The sequence below is a fragment of the Etheostoma cragini genome, chromosome 5, assembly GCF_013103735.1.
Source record: "Etheostoma cragini isolate CJK2018 chromosome 5, CSU_Ecrag_1.0, whole genome shotgun sequence".
Taxonomy (NCBI): Eukaryota; Metazoa; Chordata; class Actinopteri; order Perciformes; family Percidae; genus Etheostoma; species Etheostoma cragini.
The window spans coordinates 28,542,259-28,559,439 of NC_048411.1; the positions used below are offsets into that span (position 1 = coordinate 28,542,259).

The following is a 17,181-nucleotide window of genomic DNA, read 5'->3' on the forward strand; positions in this document are numbered from 1 at the left end:
GTGTGTGTGTGTGTGTGTGTGTGTGTGTGTGTGTGTGCGTTCGTCCCTGAATGAGTTTGTGGCTGAGTGAGTGAGAAAGTCCTTTGCCAGTGTGTTTTAATCCTTCTGTTGTTATTCTCCACTGATGTCCTCTTACTACTCTATTATTTTCTATCAACCTCTTTCCTTCTTGTCCAGTGATTTGTCCAACCATGTTTTGTATTTGGTCAGTCAGCTACGGCCTCTCGTCTGATAAAGAAAGACTAGGTCAAAGCTTCATTTATGGTTGGATTGTGCATGGTCAGTGTTCTTAATTGCAGAAACCATGCAGATGCAGAATGACTGTGTCTCTACTGGTTTCCATAAGGATGTTACATTTCTGCTACAGGGTTTTGTGTGCACAGCATGCTAACATGCTCACAATGACTACCATGCTGATGCTTAGCAGGTATATTTTATTCCATGTTCACCATGTTAGTTTGTTGGCAAGCATTCTAATATTTCCTAATTAGCAGTAAACACAGCTGAGGCTGATGGGAACGGCCTTAGTTAACAAGTATTTAGTCGTTAACCAAAGTAATGTAATTTGACTTGAGAAAAGTCATGTAATTTATTCTTAAGGTGAACATAAATATCTGTACCAAATATCATGGCAAGCCATCCAATAGTTGTTGAGATGTCTCAGCCAGGACCAAAGTGATGTTGAATGCTGAATGGCTAAAAGTATGCTGGTGAAAATATCAGCGCTGCAAAGATAAATTAATTTGTTTTCAACTAATAAAATGAATCACCAACTATTTTGATGATCAATTAATCGGTTTTATTCATTTTTTATGAAAGCTTCTTAAATGTAAATATTTTCCTAGTTTCTTCTATCGTCTGTAACAGTAAACAGAATTTCTTTGACAAAACAAGACATTTGAGGACGTCATCTTGGGCTTTTTTTTTTCTGCCATTTTAGAGTGAAAACAACTTATCGATTATGCGAGAAAATAATCTAAAGAATAATCAACAATGTAAAAAAATCGTTAGTTTCAGCCCTAGAACATATGTGTTCTATTTACAGCTCTAAATTTAGTTGCAGTATTTCATGAATATAAACAAAAGTTTTGTAAATGTAATCTCAATTCTGGATTCTATAAGTCCTCCTCCCGTCTGTCACATTCATTCCAAAGTTTGAACTAAAATGGTTCTGCATACTGTGTTGTTTCTTGCTGTGTTTAATACTGCTTTGCGAGTTAAAGCTGCAGCCGTCTGATTGGCTCAGGGATGGAGGTCAGGGGCCAAGGGTCAGTGGTCTGAACAGGAAAGCCTCCTCATGCGGAACAACACATCGTAAACAACCCATTACACACCATATGCGGCAGCGTCGAATCCCCATACCAGCATGTTTGTGTTTGTGTAGGTGTGTGTGTCTGTGTGTGAGTGTTAATGTCTCTGAGATCACAACCCACAAACACACAAGGGAAGATCAGCACACACACAGCATGACAGGGACAAAGAGGTGATAGAGGAAGTGACCATCTGGTATCCACCGAGGCGTCAAATGACCTGCTCAAACGGTTACACTGATATTATGCATGTATTGTGTGTGTCATGCAGTGATGCGTTATATAACATATATTGTTGTTGGAATACTACTTTTTGGAATTTTGCTGTTATTATCGCTGTTATTTTATTTCTCATGTCATTATTCTTTACCAGGGTTGGGTACCATTTGGGGTTTTGTCGGTACCTAAACGGTGGCTAAACCAATACTTTAAAAAGAATAAAAAAACAAGTTAAACAGACATTTAACATTATAGTAGAGCCATAAATACTTTTAGACTTTAAATAATGGCCCGTACTGCTAAGGCCCCTAAATGGTCAAATTGTATTTATTTAAAATGTAATAATAACGTAATTTACCAGCCAATTGCTTTTAAATGACAAAAAGTGTACTTTGCACCAACAGCTTGAGTATCTCGTGGTGCAATAGAATGCATCATGAAATCCCATCGGTGTTGTTTCCACGACAACGTCAACAGTGTCTGGTTCTCTTAAGAAACACTGTGTCTTTAGCTGCAGACTGTTGCATGTCCCGGTGAAATAAAGCCACAAGTTAGACCGTTTAGCTGTCAGGATTGTCACTGTGTTCAAGCCATCTACTAGATCAGTGGTTCTTAACCTGGGGGTCGGGACCACCAAGGGGGTTGGGAGATCTATTCCTGGGGGTTCTGGGGAAAAGAATTAAAATGACATATTCTAGACAGGGGAATTTTTTTTTTTTAACCTGTGTGTTAGTTTGGTACATTTCATGTGTTATACTCAGAGCTTCATTTGTAAATCAGAAGGGTCTGGAACACAGAAAGGGGTCCAAGGGCGGGGCAGGGGGAGAGAAAAAGTCACAAACGCATCCCAAGTCCCCAGAGCCTGAAGCACACTGGACAAGGCTAGGCTCTAGCATCTAAAACTAAAACTGTCATCAAAACCAAAGCATTATTTGTAGAAACAGCTGTCTACAGCGATTTGCAGCGCTATTTCACTCATCAAGGGGGGTGGGGGGGTTGCAAACACCAAGCTCACTTTTCAGAGGCTTCGGGTCCACAGTTTGGTAGGAATTGTGCTGGAGACCGAAACGCATTCTTTCTTTTTTTTTTCTCTTTCACGCGGGTCATGTTTTGAAAGACTCAAAGAGACTCAGAGAGAGGAGCTACGAAAGGAAAGAACCTGTGGGGGATAGACATTTTTGTGGATTTGTTGGCATCTGTTGCTCAAGAATAGTGTATTGAACTTTAGATATTTTTAACTTAACTCAGCTCGAGGTTTAAAAAACTAAAATGGTGGGTACAAAATGATTAATGACAAAATCTGATAAGTACGCGCACGCACCGTCCCCACCGAAATTGACTATGGTTGCGTCTTGAAAACTTTGAGAACCACTGTACTAGCTAACCGGTAGGCTAACGTTACCTTCAGCAAGTGTATTGTTATTTAGCATCCCGTGCAGTGATGCTTCTTTTGCCTGTAAGCAAGCATTTAAGTGGCAAATCTGCATTGTCATTCGGTCCGGTAGATAAAACAATGCCATATTGGCAAAGATGTTTGTATCCCAATCCATGTTAATACGCACACGTTATCTTGTTCGAGGATGAAGCACCAGCCCCGTGATTATTGGCCTACCCACTCCAGCGTCTTTATGATTTAGCCTGAAAACGTCCTAAGAATAATAATGGTCTGAGTATAGGTAACCGTCCTGTTACACTATGCCGTTTCATCTCAATTGTCTTTCAAAGTTAATTGCCATAAAGTAATTAAAAAGTTTTTTGTCTTAAGCCATTAGTGTAACCGTCAAGTATTGGAGAGTCTTTTTTTTTTTTTTGTTCCTCTCTGAAAAAGACACCATCTCTCCCAATTATTTCCACACCTGCTCACTTACAGAGCGCCATGCTTCGTTACCTCGGCAGCAGATTGGCTCAGATAGATCCCACCACCGCTCTCCCTGTTGCCAAATCTCTTCCTCCTCCTTTCTCTTTTGTCAGCACTTTGTGTTTTTTCCAATCATTGTTGTCTTCTCTTGATCCACCTCCCTCTTGGTTGTCCCCCTCACCCCATCCCCTCACCCTACACCGTGCTTGTCTCCTGACATTCAACGCTTCCTCTTTCCTTTCTCCCGCTTGCAGGTCCCGTTCTTATCTCTCTTTTTCTCTCAACTGCCTCTCACTCTCCACCCAGACCTTTCGACCTCGTCAACCCACAGCTCTCTCTACTCTTTTCCTCCAGTCCCCCCCCCCCACCCCCCCGTTTTCTTTGACAGCACCACCTCCCCTCTGTGTTGCTGCTCGATACCCAACATGCACTGCATCTCCATCACCCATGCATGCTTCGTTCTCCCTCTGTCTGTCCACACAGCCACCATCAGAGACAGTCAGACTCTCTGGCAATGCCCACTGGTCTAACACCTGCCACTCTGTGTGAAGGAATCACTGTGACTAGGTGTGTGTTTGGAAGGTTGTATTTATGTGTGTCTGTTAGAAAAATGATCCACTCTAGACTAGGGCTGAACTAGGGAAAAATGTATTCCTACCATATATTGCAATCCGATTTGCGTTTATTATTATTTTTGTTATTATTTTATTATTATTATTTTGAAAGTTTCTTTGTGAAGAGCATTTTATGGAACCATTTGTGTTATTTTTGGGCTATTGGTTTAAAAGACAAACCTATTTCTGATGTAGAAACTTTGAAATCAGATCAAATTTTATCTAAGGACACCAGGAGGTTTAATACAAATCTAAAGCTGTGATGTGTAACATTAGTCCACAAAAAACACAGAATAAATAAGATGATGAAAAAGTAATATCAAATGTTACACCAAACATTGAACTACCCATAAATATATTTACAGTTGAATAATCCCGTTCTTCAAGATAAGATAATCGCATTGTTTGAAATCACAATTTTGATTAAAAAAGGATTCATTGTTGAGCGCTACTCTAGACATTTGTCCTGCTTATTGTTGCTTGTTGTTGGGTGTGTTTACCTCTCTTTTTGCCGTCTGTGAGTGTTCATGTGGATTTGTACTCTGTTAGCCCTACAGACAGACAGACACACAGACACAAAGACAAACAGACACACAGACAGACACACAGACAGACAAACACATGGATTAGAGTTAGATCCAGGCTGCTCGTCTTCTATTCTGAGATCCCCCAGAAGGAGAAGCCTGTTAATGGAGCTGCTATAAATACAGGAGCTCCTGTTAGCAGGTCACTTCTAAGTCCTGCTGCATGAAACTGGACTATAGTGACAGCTACTTGACTCTGTGTGTGTGTGTGTGTGTGTGTGTGTACGGCCCTTGCTTGTGCGTGCGTGTGTGTGTATGTGTGTGTGTGTGTGTGTGTGTGTGTGTGTGTGTGTGTACATTCCTTCAAAGTTGGCTGGCCAGCCTCCGGCTCAGTGGCGCATGGTTTGTGGTGCCACAACTGACAAGGACATTTGGACACATTCGTCTCTTTATCCTCAGTTCACATCCCCCCCCGCCCCCCCTCCTCTCCTTCTCTGTTTTATGTTTATCGCTCGCAACCAATAGTTTTGTTCTGATTGAATAATGTGTCTAATATATGATAATGTGGCCATATTCCTTTCCACAAAACACAGTGGTGTATTCAGTCAGTTTACATTGATATGAACTTGACAGATTGACAGAATTGAGAAGCAGTTTTCTACAAAAGTCAGGTATGATGAAGTCATGGTGAATTGCTTCAACGGCAAATTGATTATCTAAGTTGTCATCAATGAACTAATCAATTTATGATGAAGGATTCACCACTGAATCTTGTCTTTTTCCCCTGTTAGTAGGACCTTCGTTTTAAACATTCTCCAAACAGTTGATGCTTTTTAATGTTTGTTGTCCGGGAGTTTCAAACCTTTGTGCTCATTATCGTAATATTGTGGATATACAAATGTTTTGCTCTTGCTCTCTTTTAAAGCGCTCTGTGGCCAGGTAAGCTCAGTTGATAGAGTAGGCGCACATATGCCTCGACGCCGTAGGTCCAGGGTTGGAGTCTGTCCTGTCTCTCTCCCCCCGTTCATTTCCAGCTGTCCTATCCATTAAAGGCGGAAATGCCCCCCAAAAACAATCTTTAAAAAAAAACATAAGCTCTCTCTTAAAGTATCAGTTAATTTTATACTGCAATAAAATGTCAAACATAAACATGAATGTGAGTTTGACTCCCATTCTCAGTTCGAATTACTATTCTCTCCCCACAGACAGACACTCAGATAGAAGAACTCCATCAGCCAATAAACTCTCGTACATCAACAAACCGATCATTTGAGTCGAGGACTGTCATTGCTCTTTCAGTCAGTGAAAGTGTGTATTTAATTGGTAGGCTTATTTGCTGAGCTACGTTGTGTTCAGCATCCACAGTGTTGATTTTACACCACTCTAGACTCATCATTATCTTCATCCGTACAAGTACACTCAGTCACGCTCTCATTTGGTCTCATATTTCTTCCTCCTGGCAGTCTCTCCGAGGAAGAATGTGCTAGGAATCACCTCTGTCTCTCTTGATTTTATTGTTTATTGCAGCCAGTGATACTGTAACACAAACTATTACCTACAGTGTTTCAATGTGTTAGAGACAGAATATTTGGATTCTTTTTTGTGATTTACAGCTGTTTGTGCAGCTTTCACCAACACGCTGAGCAAGTGTGGTTATGTGCCAAGAAAGCATAATTTTTTCTACTACTGCTGTTAACCAGAAGCCATACCACACCTAATTTTGATGTGAATCTGCATCCAAATTCGGACTGCATTCATTCCTCCTCCACTACGCCTCTGTTGAACAAAGCGTGGGACTCATGCTAACACAGAGACCGGTAGAAAGGGGAAACGGGGAGGTGGAACGGACAGCAAGAAAACGAGCAGTGAAAGTGCAAACGCTTAAATCAAAAGAATAAAAATTTCATAAGAATCGGGCAGAGAGAAAGGCAATAAATGAGAAATCAGAGTAGAGGAGGAGAAAGTGCATTCATCAGGGAGAGGGGTGGGAAAAGAAGGGCAAAGAGAGCATTAGTGATTATTTGTGGGGAGAGTGTAAGAGTGTGAGCTCGTTAATAGATCACAGAAGCACATACACACACTCCAGCAGTCGGGCAGATGTTGGACTGCATTTGTTCATTGATTTATTATAAAAACAAAGTAACCTTCATGTCTTCTTTTTGTTTTAAAAAGTTCAAGATTCAATTCAATTTTTATTTATAGTATCAATTCATATCTCGAGACACTTTACAGACAGACCTAGGTCTAGACCACACTCTTTGATTTACAAGGACCCGACAGTACCCAATAGTTCCAGTACAAGAGCAAGCAACAGTGCGACAGTGGCGAGGAAAAACAGACCCAGGCTCTTGGTAGACGGAGTCTGATGGGGGTGAGAAGAAGAGTGGCCATGAAAGTCACAGTAAAAGATAATGGAACAGTGACTAAAAATAATAGTTTGTAGTAGTTCATGGCGTAGAAGGGCACTGCACAGCATTACAAGGCACCGCAGAGCGTGGCAGGATGTAACAGGGCATGACTGTACTGATCAATATTCCTTGGATTGAAGCCACGTAGGTGCATATTCATGATTCAAAGGTGTTTGAGCATGGAAAAGAGTGCTGCGTCGAACACTCAAGGGCAACCCGGCCTTACTCTTGCTTGGTCTTCGTTTGATCCTTTGGATCCCCGTGTGCTCTCTCATCCCTCTCACCTCATTTGCTAGTTCCTTCCCTCACTTTCATCTGTTTCAACTTCATGCATTCAGTGTTTTTGTACCGCTTACAGAGGGAAGAGGGGCTTAGAGATTTGTTTAAACTCTGGACAGCATCACCAGAGGCAGAGCCAGAGCCTTTCTGTCTGCATGTGTTTGGGTCTGTGAGTTTGCAGTGTTTTCCTTGTCATTCTAAGGCTTAGGTGAAGCACCCGAGCCATTTTGGTCCCCACTAAAGAATGAATGTAAAAAAAACGCATTGACTTGACAGATCTAATGTTTGTAGTTGGTCCCCAGTGGACTTATTTAACACGGTCTGTCTTTAATAAGCTTTTTGAATGTTACTTATGTATTATCTGCCCTAGCTTAAACAATGTTTTAGACACTGATATGGTAATTCTAGTCCAAAATGTTGTAAAATTGCCTCTTTAAAAAAAAAATTTGAAAATAAAAATTTTTCTTGAGGGAGGAGTTACATCCCAGCGGCCAAATACATGCACCTATAAGTCTTTCACAAACCTATGCATACATGTATAAAGAGTTGCTTTTTTGCCCCAGATAAGCCTAGTTAAATTTAGTTTCCTTATATAGAATTAATTTTTTCTCTTTTAGCAAAACAGCTTGAAGAAATGGACAGTGGCTAGAAATGTGTATGTGTACATCTGTGTATCTGGGGTCTCTCATTTGGGCAGCAGAGGTGTTTGACAGCATCATTCTTTATTCTCCCACTTGAGATGTGCTGCTCTTTCTCTCTCTGGGTGTGTATAGTGAATTGGGGGGGGGGTGCTCGTCAGTAAGAGGGCAAAAGGCCACACTTGGAAGTTTGAATATTGTCCATGCCACCACTCTGACGCACATACACCACTGAACACAGACTCAGAGTGCGTTCAGAGACACGTCTCATTAATCTATCCACAAGAGACCTGTAATCTACTGCAGACAGTCTTGATGTCTTCTTCTTTTTTCCTATCCCATTAATGTCAGAAAGGGCCTTCTTTGTATCGCTATCTGTTTGTTAAGTCATGCCTATTCTCTAACTCCCTAAATTCACCCCTTCTCTAATAATGTCTTCTTCCATTTGCCAAAACAAGATTATTTGTGTCATTTAAGCCTCATTTAAGCCTCATTTCCCTTACACTTGCTCTTTATTCCTCTCTCCCCCCTCCACCAATCCTTGCCCCTTTGCAGGACAGCGATATTCAGAAGAAGATTGACCATGAGATCCGGATGCGCGACGGGGCCTGCAAGCTGCTGGCCGCCTGCTCCCAGAAAGACCAGGCGTTGGAGGCGGCAAAAAGCCTGCAGACCTGCAGCACTCGTATCATGGCCTACATGTCAGAGCTGCAGAGGATGAAGGAGGCACAGGTCATGCAGAAGGTAACACGGAGGTCTTCAGACGCAGGGCCGATGGACAACAGACACCCGTGCAAAGGAAAAGTAGCCATCTCAGGCAAGTAAAACCTCATTTTATTTAAATATTGTTGGAGATTTGGCCATGGACCAGCAATATTTAAGGGTATTTGAGTCTTTGTGATCCCTTTAGTTTTACGATTTAACGCAGAGCTCCTATTGTCAGGCAGAGGCTGATCTCACTTTGCTAGACCATCCACACGCTGCGGAGATAACAAGGGTCTGGCTAGTCCACATATCCTTCTGGGATGGGAGAAAAATGTGCTCTGGATTATTGGATTTTCTTTAAACCAATGACAATCGTTATTGGTGGTGCTCATATTAATGTTAAAAAACCTCCTAAAGTTACATTTTCATGCCATTGGACCTTTAAAGCTATAGAGCGTAGTTTCTGTTGCCCCCATGAAGAACTCTAAGTAATGACAAAACTGTTGTTGCGTCCACATGATACAAGCCTTCTGTAATCGCGCACCACCTCCACCCTTCCTCTACTTGTGGCCAGGGAGGACACGGAAGATTAAAAAAAACTTGATGGACTCTTCAGAAGAGGTTATTATCGTCACTCAATTTTTTTGCGCGGGAAAGTCACAGGACGCCACAATCTTCTGAACGTACCCATGCTGAGAAATCCAGAGAGAGTTGTGTGGAGCTGGAAAAAAAATACACCAAAGTTTTAATTTTCATCTTAAATACAATTTTCAACAACCCTCCTAGCGTTACATTTGAATTCAAAGCTCCTGTTGTTAGGCAGATGCTGCACAGTGGAACATGACAGCGGGCAGTCAGATGAATAATTATGGAGCTGCTCTGTTTGCATCGTAGACGCACTGCAGAGAGATGATCCACACCAGACAACAGTATTCAACAGTATTATTTTTTTAATGGTTTGGTTTGTTTTTAGAACTTGATGAGAAGGCATATATACGAATGAGCTGTGACACTGGGAGCATGTGTGTGTGTGTTTGTGGGTGTAGGTTCATGGGGGCACTGCTGCATGCCTGGTACACAAATGGAGATAATACAACACACATGTACACAGACTGTAATTAACTGTAGAAAACCTTAGGCAGTGATTGGGCAGGGAGACACTCAGTCTGTCTGTCAGATGCACAAATATCAGTTAGACAGTAAGGGTGATTAACATTTTTGTGGTCTAATCCCTTGTCTGTTGTCGTTTCAGATCTTCGGATCCCTCTCATGTGGAAGGACACAGAGTACTTCAAAAACAAAGGAGGTGAGGAGCCACCTCCTGTATGCGTGTGTTCATTAAGGGAGTTTTAATGATTTACCCACGGGGGGTGGAGATTTTTCGTAATGACCAAAGAGCAAAAATCACCTTCATATCACTGGTATCGAGGGTGAAACAATAATTTGGGCTTTGAATTTCATATTTAAAAAAATCTGCTGAGCTATTGAACTGTGCAGACAGACCACACAGTATGACATTTTGTTCCTACTCTATGCCGGGTGCAAAGCACAGTTCTTGGAGCTTATTAATACAATCTGTTGCAGCTTCACCACATATCTTCATATTTTCCAGGAACAGATTTTTCTAGACATGAGAAACTCCTGGCAGTACAACCTGACCCGCTGTTCTGGGCCTGCTGGCTTTGCCTCTTGGCTCTGGGAAGCAACAGCACACAGGTGCTAAACTGGGTCATTATGAATAGGGCATTTGAAAACAAATGAAGCCTGTTTTGCATTTAAGGAACTCCTTTTTTATCCTGTGGAATATAACGATGAACCAGGTCATATTCAAATGTTTTTACGGCATTTCAGAATCCAATCCACTGAAAAATATGTTAAAATGGTTATCTTTAGATTGACTATTTGCTATCCCACCTCCTATGGATAGAGTTAATGTAAGTTAACCCCTGTGCAGTCATTTAACAGCCTCAGAGAACAGTCTTACCCCAGGCAACTTGAATGGAGTTAATCTGCATGACCTGTGCATATAAACGAACTCAAGAGACAGGTAGTAGACTCTTAACAAAGCTTAATGAGCCTGTTAGTCACGGCCATTAAGCACACCAAGACATAAACTGAGCCCAGGAGGTGAGGAAAAGTAAAGCATGTTCCTCTGTCACGTCTCCAATCATTCCAAACCGAGTGTAGAGCTCATACTTGGAATAATAAGTGTGAATATTAAGTGTCAATGTGCCATACACAGGGAAGCACATAAGCAAGAGCAATCCACCACCTCTCTCAGTCTTTTCAGTTAAAAGCTTGAATTTGAATGAGAGGTTGCAAAAACACACAATTAAAGAAAGACAGTAGACCGCTGGTGGTGTGCTAATTATATTATGGTCTCAGCCGGATTCACCTTAATCATTACTCAGACTCATAGGGAAGCATGCCCAAAAACAGTATTATAGCTAGTTTACCACGCATGTGTATTTCCCTGCAACCTTCCGGGCCTGAAAAGTAAAGCAAATGCTGGAGTGCCTTAAACCTGCGTTCTATCTAATTTCCAGCAGGGGGCGACTCCACTGGCTCCAAAAACAAGTCTGTTTCTATAGAAGTCCATGGGAAAATTAGCCTACTTGTCACTTGATTTATTACCTCAGGAAACATTTTCATAACAGTAATTGTGGTCTGAATTGCTACTTTTAAATCTTCTTCACCACAGCATAATGTTCATTTTTGTAAACTATGGTCCCATGTATTTTAAAATAGATGATAAAGCAGGGGATGCTTTAGGACCGGTCAATCAGGACAGAGGCTTAGCAATGCTAACTATGCTAACTCTGGTGTTTTCACTTTATCAAAGTTGATTGGATTGTTTTGGTCACCTGAAAATGTCTCGTTCAGCCAAGCTAGCTAGCTAGCTCTAGCGTTAGCGTTGGTACCTTAAGGTAAAGTCTGCAGATTTTCAAACCAATGGGTGACGTCACTGATGCGACGTCCATTATTTTTTACAGTATATGGTGCTTCCTAAGATAGTTTCTCTACAATGTATTTTAGAATCTAGAAAATATAGAAGGAGCGAGATGTTGTTTTTCCCGCTCTACTGCAAAATTACAGACAATTCGGCTTCGGGAAGGACCTTGTTTTGATGGAACGTGTGTACGTTCAAAGGTTTTTTAGTCGTGCAACAGAAAACTCAGATAGGACAGATATCTAGCTAGCTGTCTGGATTTACCCTGCAGAGATCTGAGGACTAGTTAACCATAGTCCTCAGAAATCCACCGGACAACACAAAGAAAGTGAAAGGTGATGGACATCCGGCCGAAAAGAGGGACATCCGGCAGAATTTCCGACGGCACTAAATCCCCAAAGTGAACGTCGTGGCTATAGACTAAGATATCACACAAATGCAACGTTTCACACATTTTTCTTTTTCTATTTGCTCTATCCTTCCACCTTGGCTTTTGTAGAGCTTCATCGGTGTGCCGTGTTCTGCCTACTGCAGCTGGGGGGTGAGATCTTCGACACAGACATGGTGATAGTGGACAGGACACTTACCGACATTTGCTTTGACAACACCATTGTATTGTAAGTCATCTGTCTGCCACATATTACACGGTAATACTCAAAATGAAGAATCAATGATATGGTAATGATCTTCAGGGTGTGTATCTTTTTTGCAGTAATGAAGCCAGCCCGGGGTTCGAGCTGCGTGTTGAGCTGTATAGCTGCTGCTCAGAGGACGACTACTCTGCAGGGAGCACGCCGAGGAAACTAGCCAGTAAACTGAGCTCGTCGCTGGGGCGATCAGCTGGGAAGAAGTTCCGGGCAGCAATGGAGCCTGGGCCATGTAGTCCTGTTAGCAACGGAGGCGCAGCTCCTCTTTTGTTGCCAGTTCCCTCTGTACCGTAAGTTTAAAATATAAGCTAGGGCTGCGCGTAATGGGGAAAGTATGTGAAATGCTTGTTGAATATTGTGTAAACGATATTATTTGAGATAAATAAACAGATGTTGAAGTGTAATGAGCTCTGAATTTCTTCTGCTACCAGTATTCTGCTAAAAATACAACAAATGAAAGGAAACCCTTGTTAACATCCTTTTATTGAAAAAATTGAACACATTGATACAATATATAGTGCCGGTTTATGCCAATATTTTCTTTCAACTAACTCAAATGCGACTCTGAGTGTCCTTCGCAATATGTTGCAGGCTTTCGCGGTTTATTGGAGAATAGAGAGAGAAGTAATACATCAGTGAGTGCAAGTAGGCATCGTTATGGACATCCATGCTCAAACACAGATTACATTTCTTTTCCATCTCTCGTGTGTTGACAGGGGTCCTAAGTACCACCTCTTAGCTCATACCACCCTGTCGCTGTCACACGTCCAGGACAGCTTTCGCACACATGACCTCACCATCTCAGGCAACGGTGAGTGGCAGCCTCCATCAATCCACCTCCTCAACCATCTTTCTCTTTCCCCTGCCAAAGCAGCCATCTGTCTGTTTCGTGTGCTTCTCCCACTCATCACTGTCTCACCCTTTCTTTTTGCATTCTAATAATGTCTAATAATGTAAAGTAAACCCCTTCCCCCTTCCTCTGTGTCCTCCCATGTTCTCTGACAGACTGCCATTGTGAAGGCCACAGTACAAAAAGCCTGTGCTCATGAGGTGACTGCTGTGTAAAGCTGTAATGATGTGGGCTAACAAGGGCCCAGTCCCTCAGACAGACAGGCCCCTGTGTTTTATTCATTGGCCCTTCAGCCAGCAGTAAAGTTTCATTGCTGCACTTCATGACACTCCCTGCAGCTGCCAGTCTTTTACACCCCTTGTTTTGTATGCTGGGGGGGAGAAGTGTGTTTGTGTGTGTGTGTGTGTGTGTGTGTGTGTGTGTGTGTGTGTGTGTGTGTGTGTGTGTGTGTGTGTGTGTGTGTGTGTCCATACGTGGATGCACATGTCTATACATGTTCGTGTGTGAATTTTGAATTATGTCATGTGAGGATGTTTTTATTTATTCATGTTGTTTATTTTTGCCCATCCTTCTCTCTCTCTCTCTCTCTCTCTCTCTCTCTCTCTCTCTCTCCCTCCCTCTCCCCCTCCCCCCTCCCTGCAGAGGAGTGCTCATATTGGCTGCCGCTTTATGGCAGTATGTGTAGCCGCCTCGCAGCTCAGCCTCACTGTATGACCCAGCAGATGATGAGTGGATGTTTGAAAGTTAAGGTAAGTTGGCAGGTGTGTGAATGCGTCATTTTCAGAGGAACTATTCCTCTCAGGGTTTCAGCCAATTCTGGCTTTTGTCCTGGTTTCTTTCGGTCTTTTTTTCTCCTCCTCCACTTCCCTCCTCTCCTCCTTATGTTGCCGTCTCGCTTTTTTGTGAAACGTATTTATTTTTTTACATACAAGTATGTAGGGATGATGTTGCAATTTAATACATTTACAATAAAGTAAATGAATATTACACATGCCTTGATCAATATTAAACTAGTGATCAATTACATGGGAAAATAAATTCAGATTTGAACAAAGAAAACGATAAGATAACGAAAGATAAATAATCATTTCTGCCTCACGCTTCTACCATCCCTCAAATCCCTCCCTTTGGATCCCAACCCACCTGCCCTCGACCTGGTGTGGTTCTCTTTGTGTATCTCTGTCTGTCTTTTACTCCACACCTTTCTCATCTTGTTCTCTATCTCGCAGCAGTTGGGCGGTGACCCTCAGAGTTGGACAACAGTGTACGGCGCTCTAAAAGGAACAAGCCTTTTCTGTTACCTCCGGCAAGAAGATGTGGAGGCTAACGTTGAGCCAGCTTTCACTATTGCAATCAACAAGGTCAGCAAAGGAATCGTAGTATGGAAACTACAGTGTAGTGGAGTTAAACACCCCAGAGGTTGACCCAGCCTTACGGAACCCATACAGTTGTGTTGTTTTTGGTAGTGACCGAGGCCACGGTAGCGAAGATGGAAAGGAACTGGGCTTGTGGATTGCTGCCAGTTTGAATCTCAAGCCAACGGATATACTCTGAGCCAAAGAAGTACATAAGAAATGAGTTCTTTTCTTCCCTTAAGCAAGGCACTAAGCCCTTAGTTGCCCTGGTAGAGCTGCTCTAAAGCCAAGGGTAGAAAAAAAAACTGGTTCTGTTGCTCAGCTTTCAGATGTAACTGTGTTAAATGTTCAGCAAGGCTAGAAAAGAGCAGGCACGTCCGGATAAAAGGCTTTAAAGATCCCACCATGAAATCTGTTCAACATGTTTTTTGAAAAAGTGCTCACAATAAGACACAGTATCTGCCGCATCCAACTAGAAATCATATATTCTCTCATCCCCTCCAGTTTTTTACAAAGTGAAGAACAGTCAATCAGCCAGTTGGGTTTTTGATCATCTTATTTCCTGTGTCTGTGTCTGTGAGAGTTGATGCGCTTTGGGGTGTCTCATTCCTTCCATAGTGACTCATTCAGTCTATTGTAGCCTCTGACCCTGAGCTCACACTTGACCTAAAGCCAAGTCAGATCAGATCAGATCCTTTTGTTAGTCAGCTGTCTCTCCTAAAAAGAGGAAGGAGGAGGGAGTGCAGTGTGACACATGGATCAACACTGCCATCTAGTGGTCATAAACAGACCCCAGACACACGTGGAGTAGAGCAAGGATGTGGGAAATGGGAGTCTGCACCTTTTGTTGGATAATTACTGAAGGGAAATGGCATGGAAGGGGACTAATTAGAGGGCTTATTTTCAGTGGGGACTTGCAATTACAATTGCCATAATGGTCACTTGTTGCAGCACATCATTTTGTTCATTCAGAAAGTGCTGGCATTCATCCTTAATTGTAGTGCTTTCGTGGCCGATGATTGTATTTTTTTTTTGGGTCGCTCCGGTGTTTTAGGAGACCAGAATACGTGCGTCAGAGAAAGATCCCCAAAGTAAAGTTCAGAATATCTGCATCAGTAACCAGTACGGAGGAGAGGAGGTCACACACACCCTGACAACGGACAGCAGGGACGACACACACCGGTGGATGGAGGCCTTTTGGCAACATTTCTATGACATGAGTAAGTACTTGCTTTGCTCTAACACAAAGTGTTGGTTTCTGTAGAAATCTATGAGAAAGTGACATACTTTTCACTAGTTTTATTACTACCTCAGTCAACATTTTCATAATAAGTTTATGGTCTCAATTGCTAGTGGTTAGTCTTCTGCGACACAGTATGATGATCATTTTTATATGTTTAATAAAGGTCTTGTTGATTTAAAAATAGGCGATAAAGCAGTGGTTGTTATAGCGCGAGGATATGATGTCATTGATAGTTTGCAATCTGTCTCATATATAATAGAACTATGGGACAAAGATATGTTTAAAACCTAGCAAAGCTAAATCTTACCTTAAATTATGTAGGCTAGCTTTCAGCAGCAGTTGCGTCCAGATTGCCAGTGAACGCGTGTAACGTAGAGTGGAACAACTCTCAGCTATCGTCACAGTCAGACACCGCCCAACAGTCCGTGGCTCCTCCCTTACTCCTCCCTCGCAGCAACCACGATGGCTGCACTCATAACGGCAAACTCGGACTCATAGCAGATCTCCACAAACCAATGGGTGACGTCACACATGCTCTGTCCATAAATATTATACATGATCTCCACCCTAAAGTGGGATTTATGGTCGTGTGGAGGCTCAATGCGCTTTCTCCTTAGCCTACAAAAGTGGCCTGATGTTTACACGTGTGTGTGTGTGTGTGTGTGTGTGTCTGGGGGGAGTGTGTGGAGGAGCGAGTGAGAGAGTGAGGGTGTAGAGCTTCTGAGTTTTTGGAGGTGCACTGCACTTCAAGCTACAGGGTTCACGTTCCTTTGTCACTGCGTCAGTTTAACACTGAAGCATGAAATGGCCTTAAGGCCTTAAGCCCTGAACCCTCACTGACTCAACTCCCGTCACCGTAAAGTCGTCGGCGTACGAGAGGCTGCACGGATCGAAAGGTTTCATTAGTAATGGACAGCATTTTGTGGTGACATATGTTACCTTGACCACATCAAAACATGTTAGGTACAACTGTGGGTTTGGGACTTTTTATTTTACCTTCTTTATCTTCTTAATGGCCAAAGAAGATCTGAACGTCTTCCAGGCTCTTTACAGAGTACAGGAGTCAAATAATCAAAGTACATGTTTTTGTCAAAAGCATTAAGCAAAATGAAAAGACATTGTTGATCAATAAAACAAGCGTGCTTGCATCCTCCTTGTTACATTAATTCTAACGCTTTCAGGCTTCCCCTGGTAACCCCATGTGTTTACGTCATAATGTTATGAACTATGGGCAATTCCCTCAGGCAAAGTCTGCAGACGCTCTCTTACAAAAATGGTGTATAAAGGGCTCAAAAGGTCTGCGAGAGAACCCCCGCACACTTGAGTGAGATTGGGCACTGTGTGTATAATAATGAAATAATAATGAAATAAAGTACACCTTCTATGTTCTGTCTCTGCTGCCTGGTTCGTTGAAAGTGACAGTTTGTCTCCAACACACAGGCCAATGGAAACAGTGCTGTGATGACTTAATGAAAATTGAACTGCCATCGCCAAGGAAAGCGGCCCCTGCCACACCAAAACAGGGCTCACTTTATCACGAAATGGGTAAGACCTCACCCTGTTTCCATCACTGTGGGTATG

General features: G+C 42.4%; 1 protein-coding gene across 4 annotated transcripts in view; it reads left to right on the forward strand.

Moving 5' to 3' along the window:
- rtkn (rhotekin) overlaps positions 1-17,181 on the forward strand; it is an 81,166-nt gene that overhangs the window by 60,681 nt on the left and 3,304 nt on the right. For all 4 annotated transcript variants that reach the window (XM_034871263.1, XM_034871260.1, XM_034871261.1 and 1 more), the window contains exons 2-10: positions 8,406-8,667; positions 9,808-9,861; positions 12,005-12,122; positions 12,218-12,442; positions 12,869-12,963; positions 13,645-13,751; positions 14,232-14,363; positions 15,412-15,577; positions 17,041-17,145. In XM_034871263.1, coding sequence (XP_034727154.1) covers positions 8,406-8,667; positions 9,808-9,861; positions 12,005-12,122; positions 12,218-12,442; positions 12,869-12,963; positions 13,645-13,751; positions 14,232-14,363; positions 15,412-15,577; positions 17,041-17,145 — 1,264 coding nt within the window. The remainder of the gene's footprint in view (positions 1-8,405; positions 8,668-9,807; positions 9,862-12,004; positions 12,123-12,217; positions 12,443-12,868; positions 12,964-13,644; positions 13,752-14,231; positions 14,364-15,411; positions 15,578-17,040; positions 17,146-17,181) is intronic.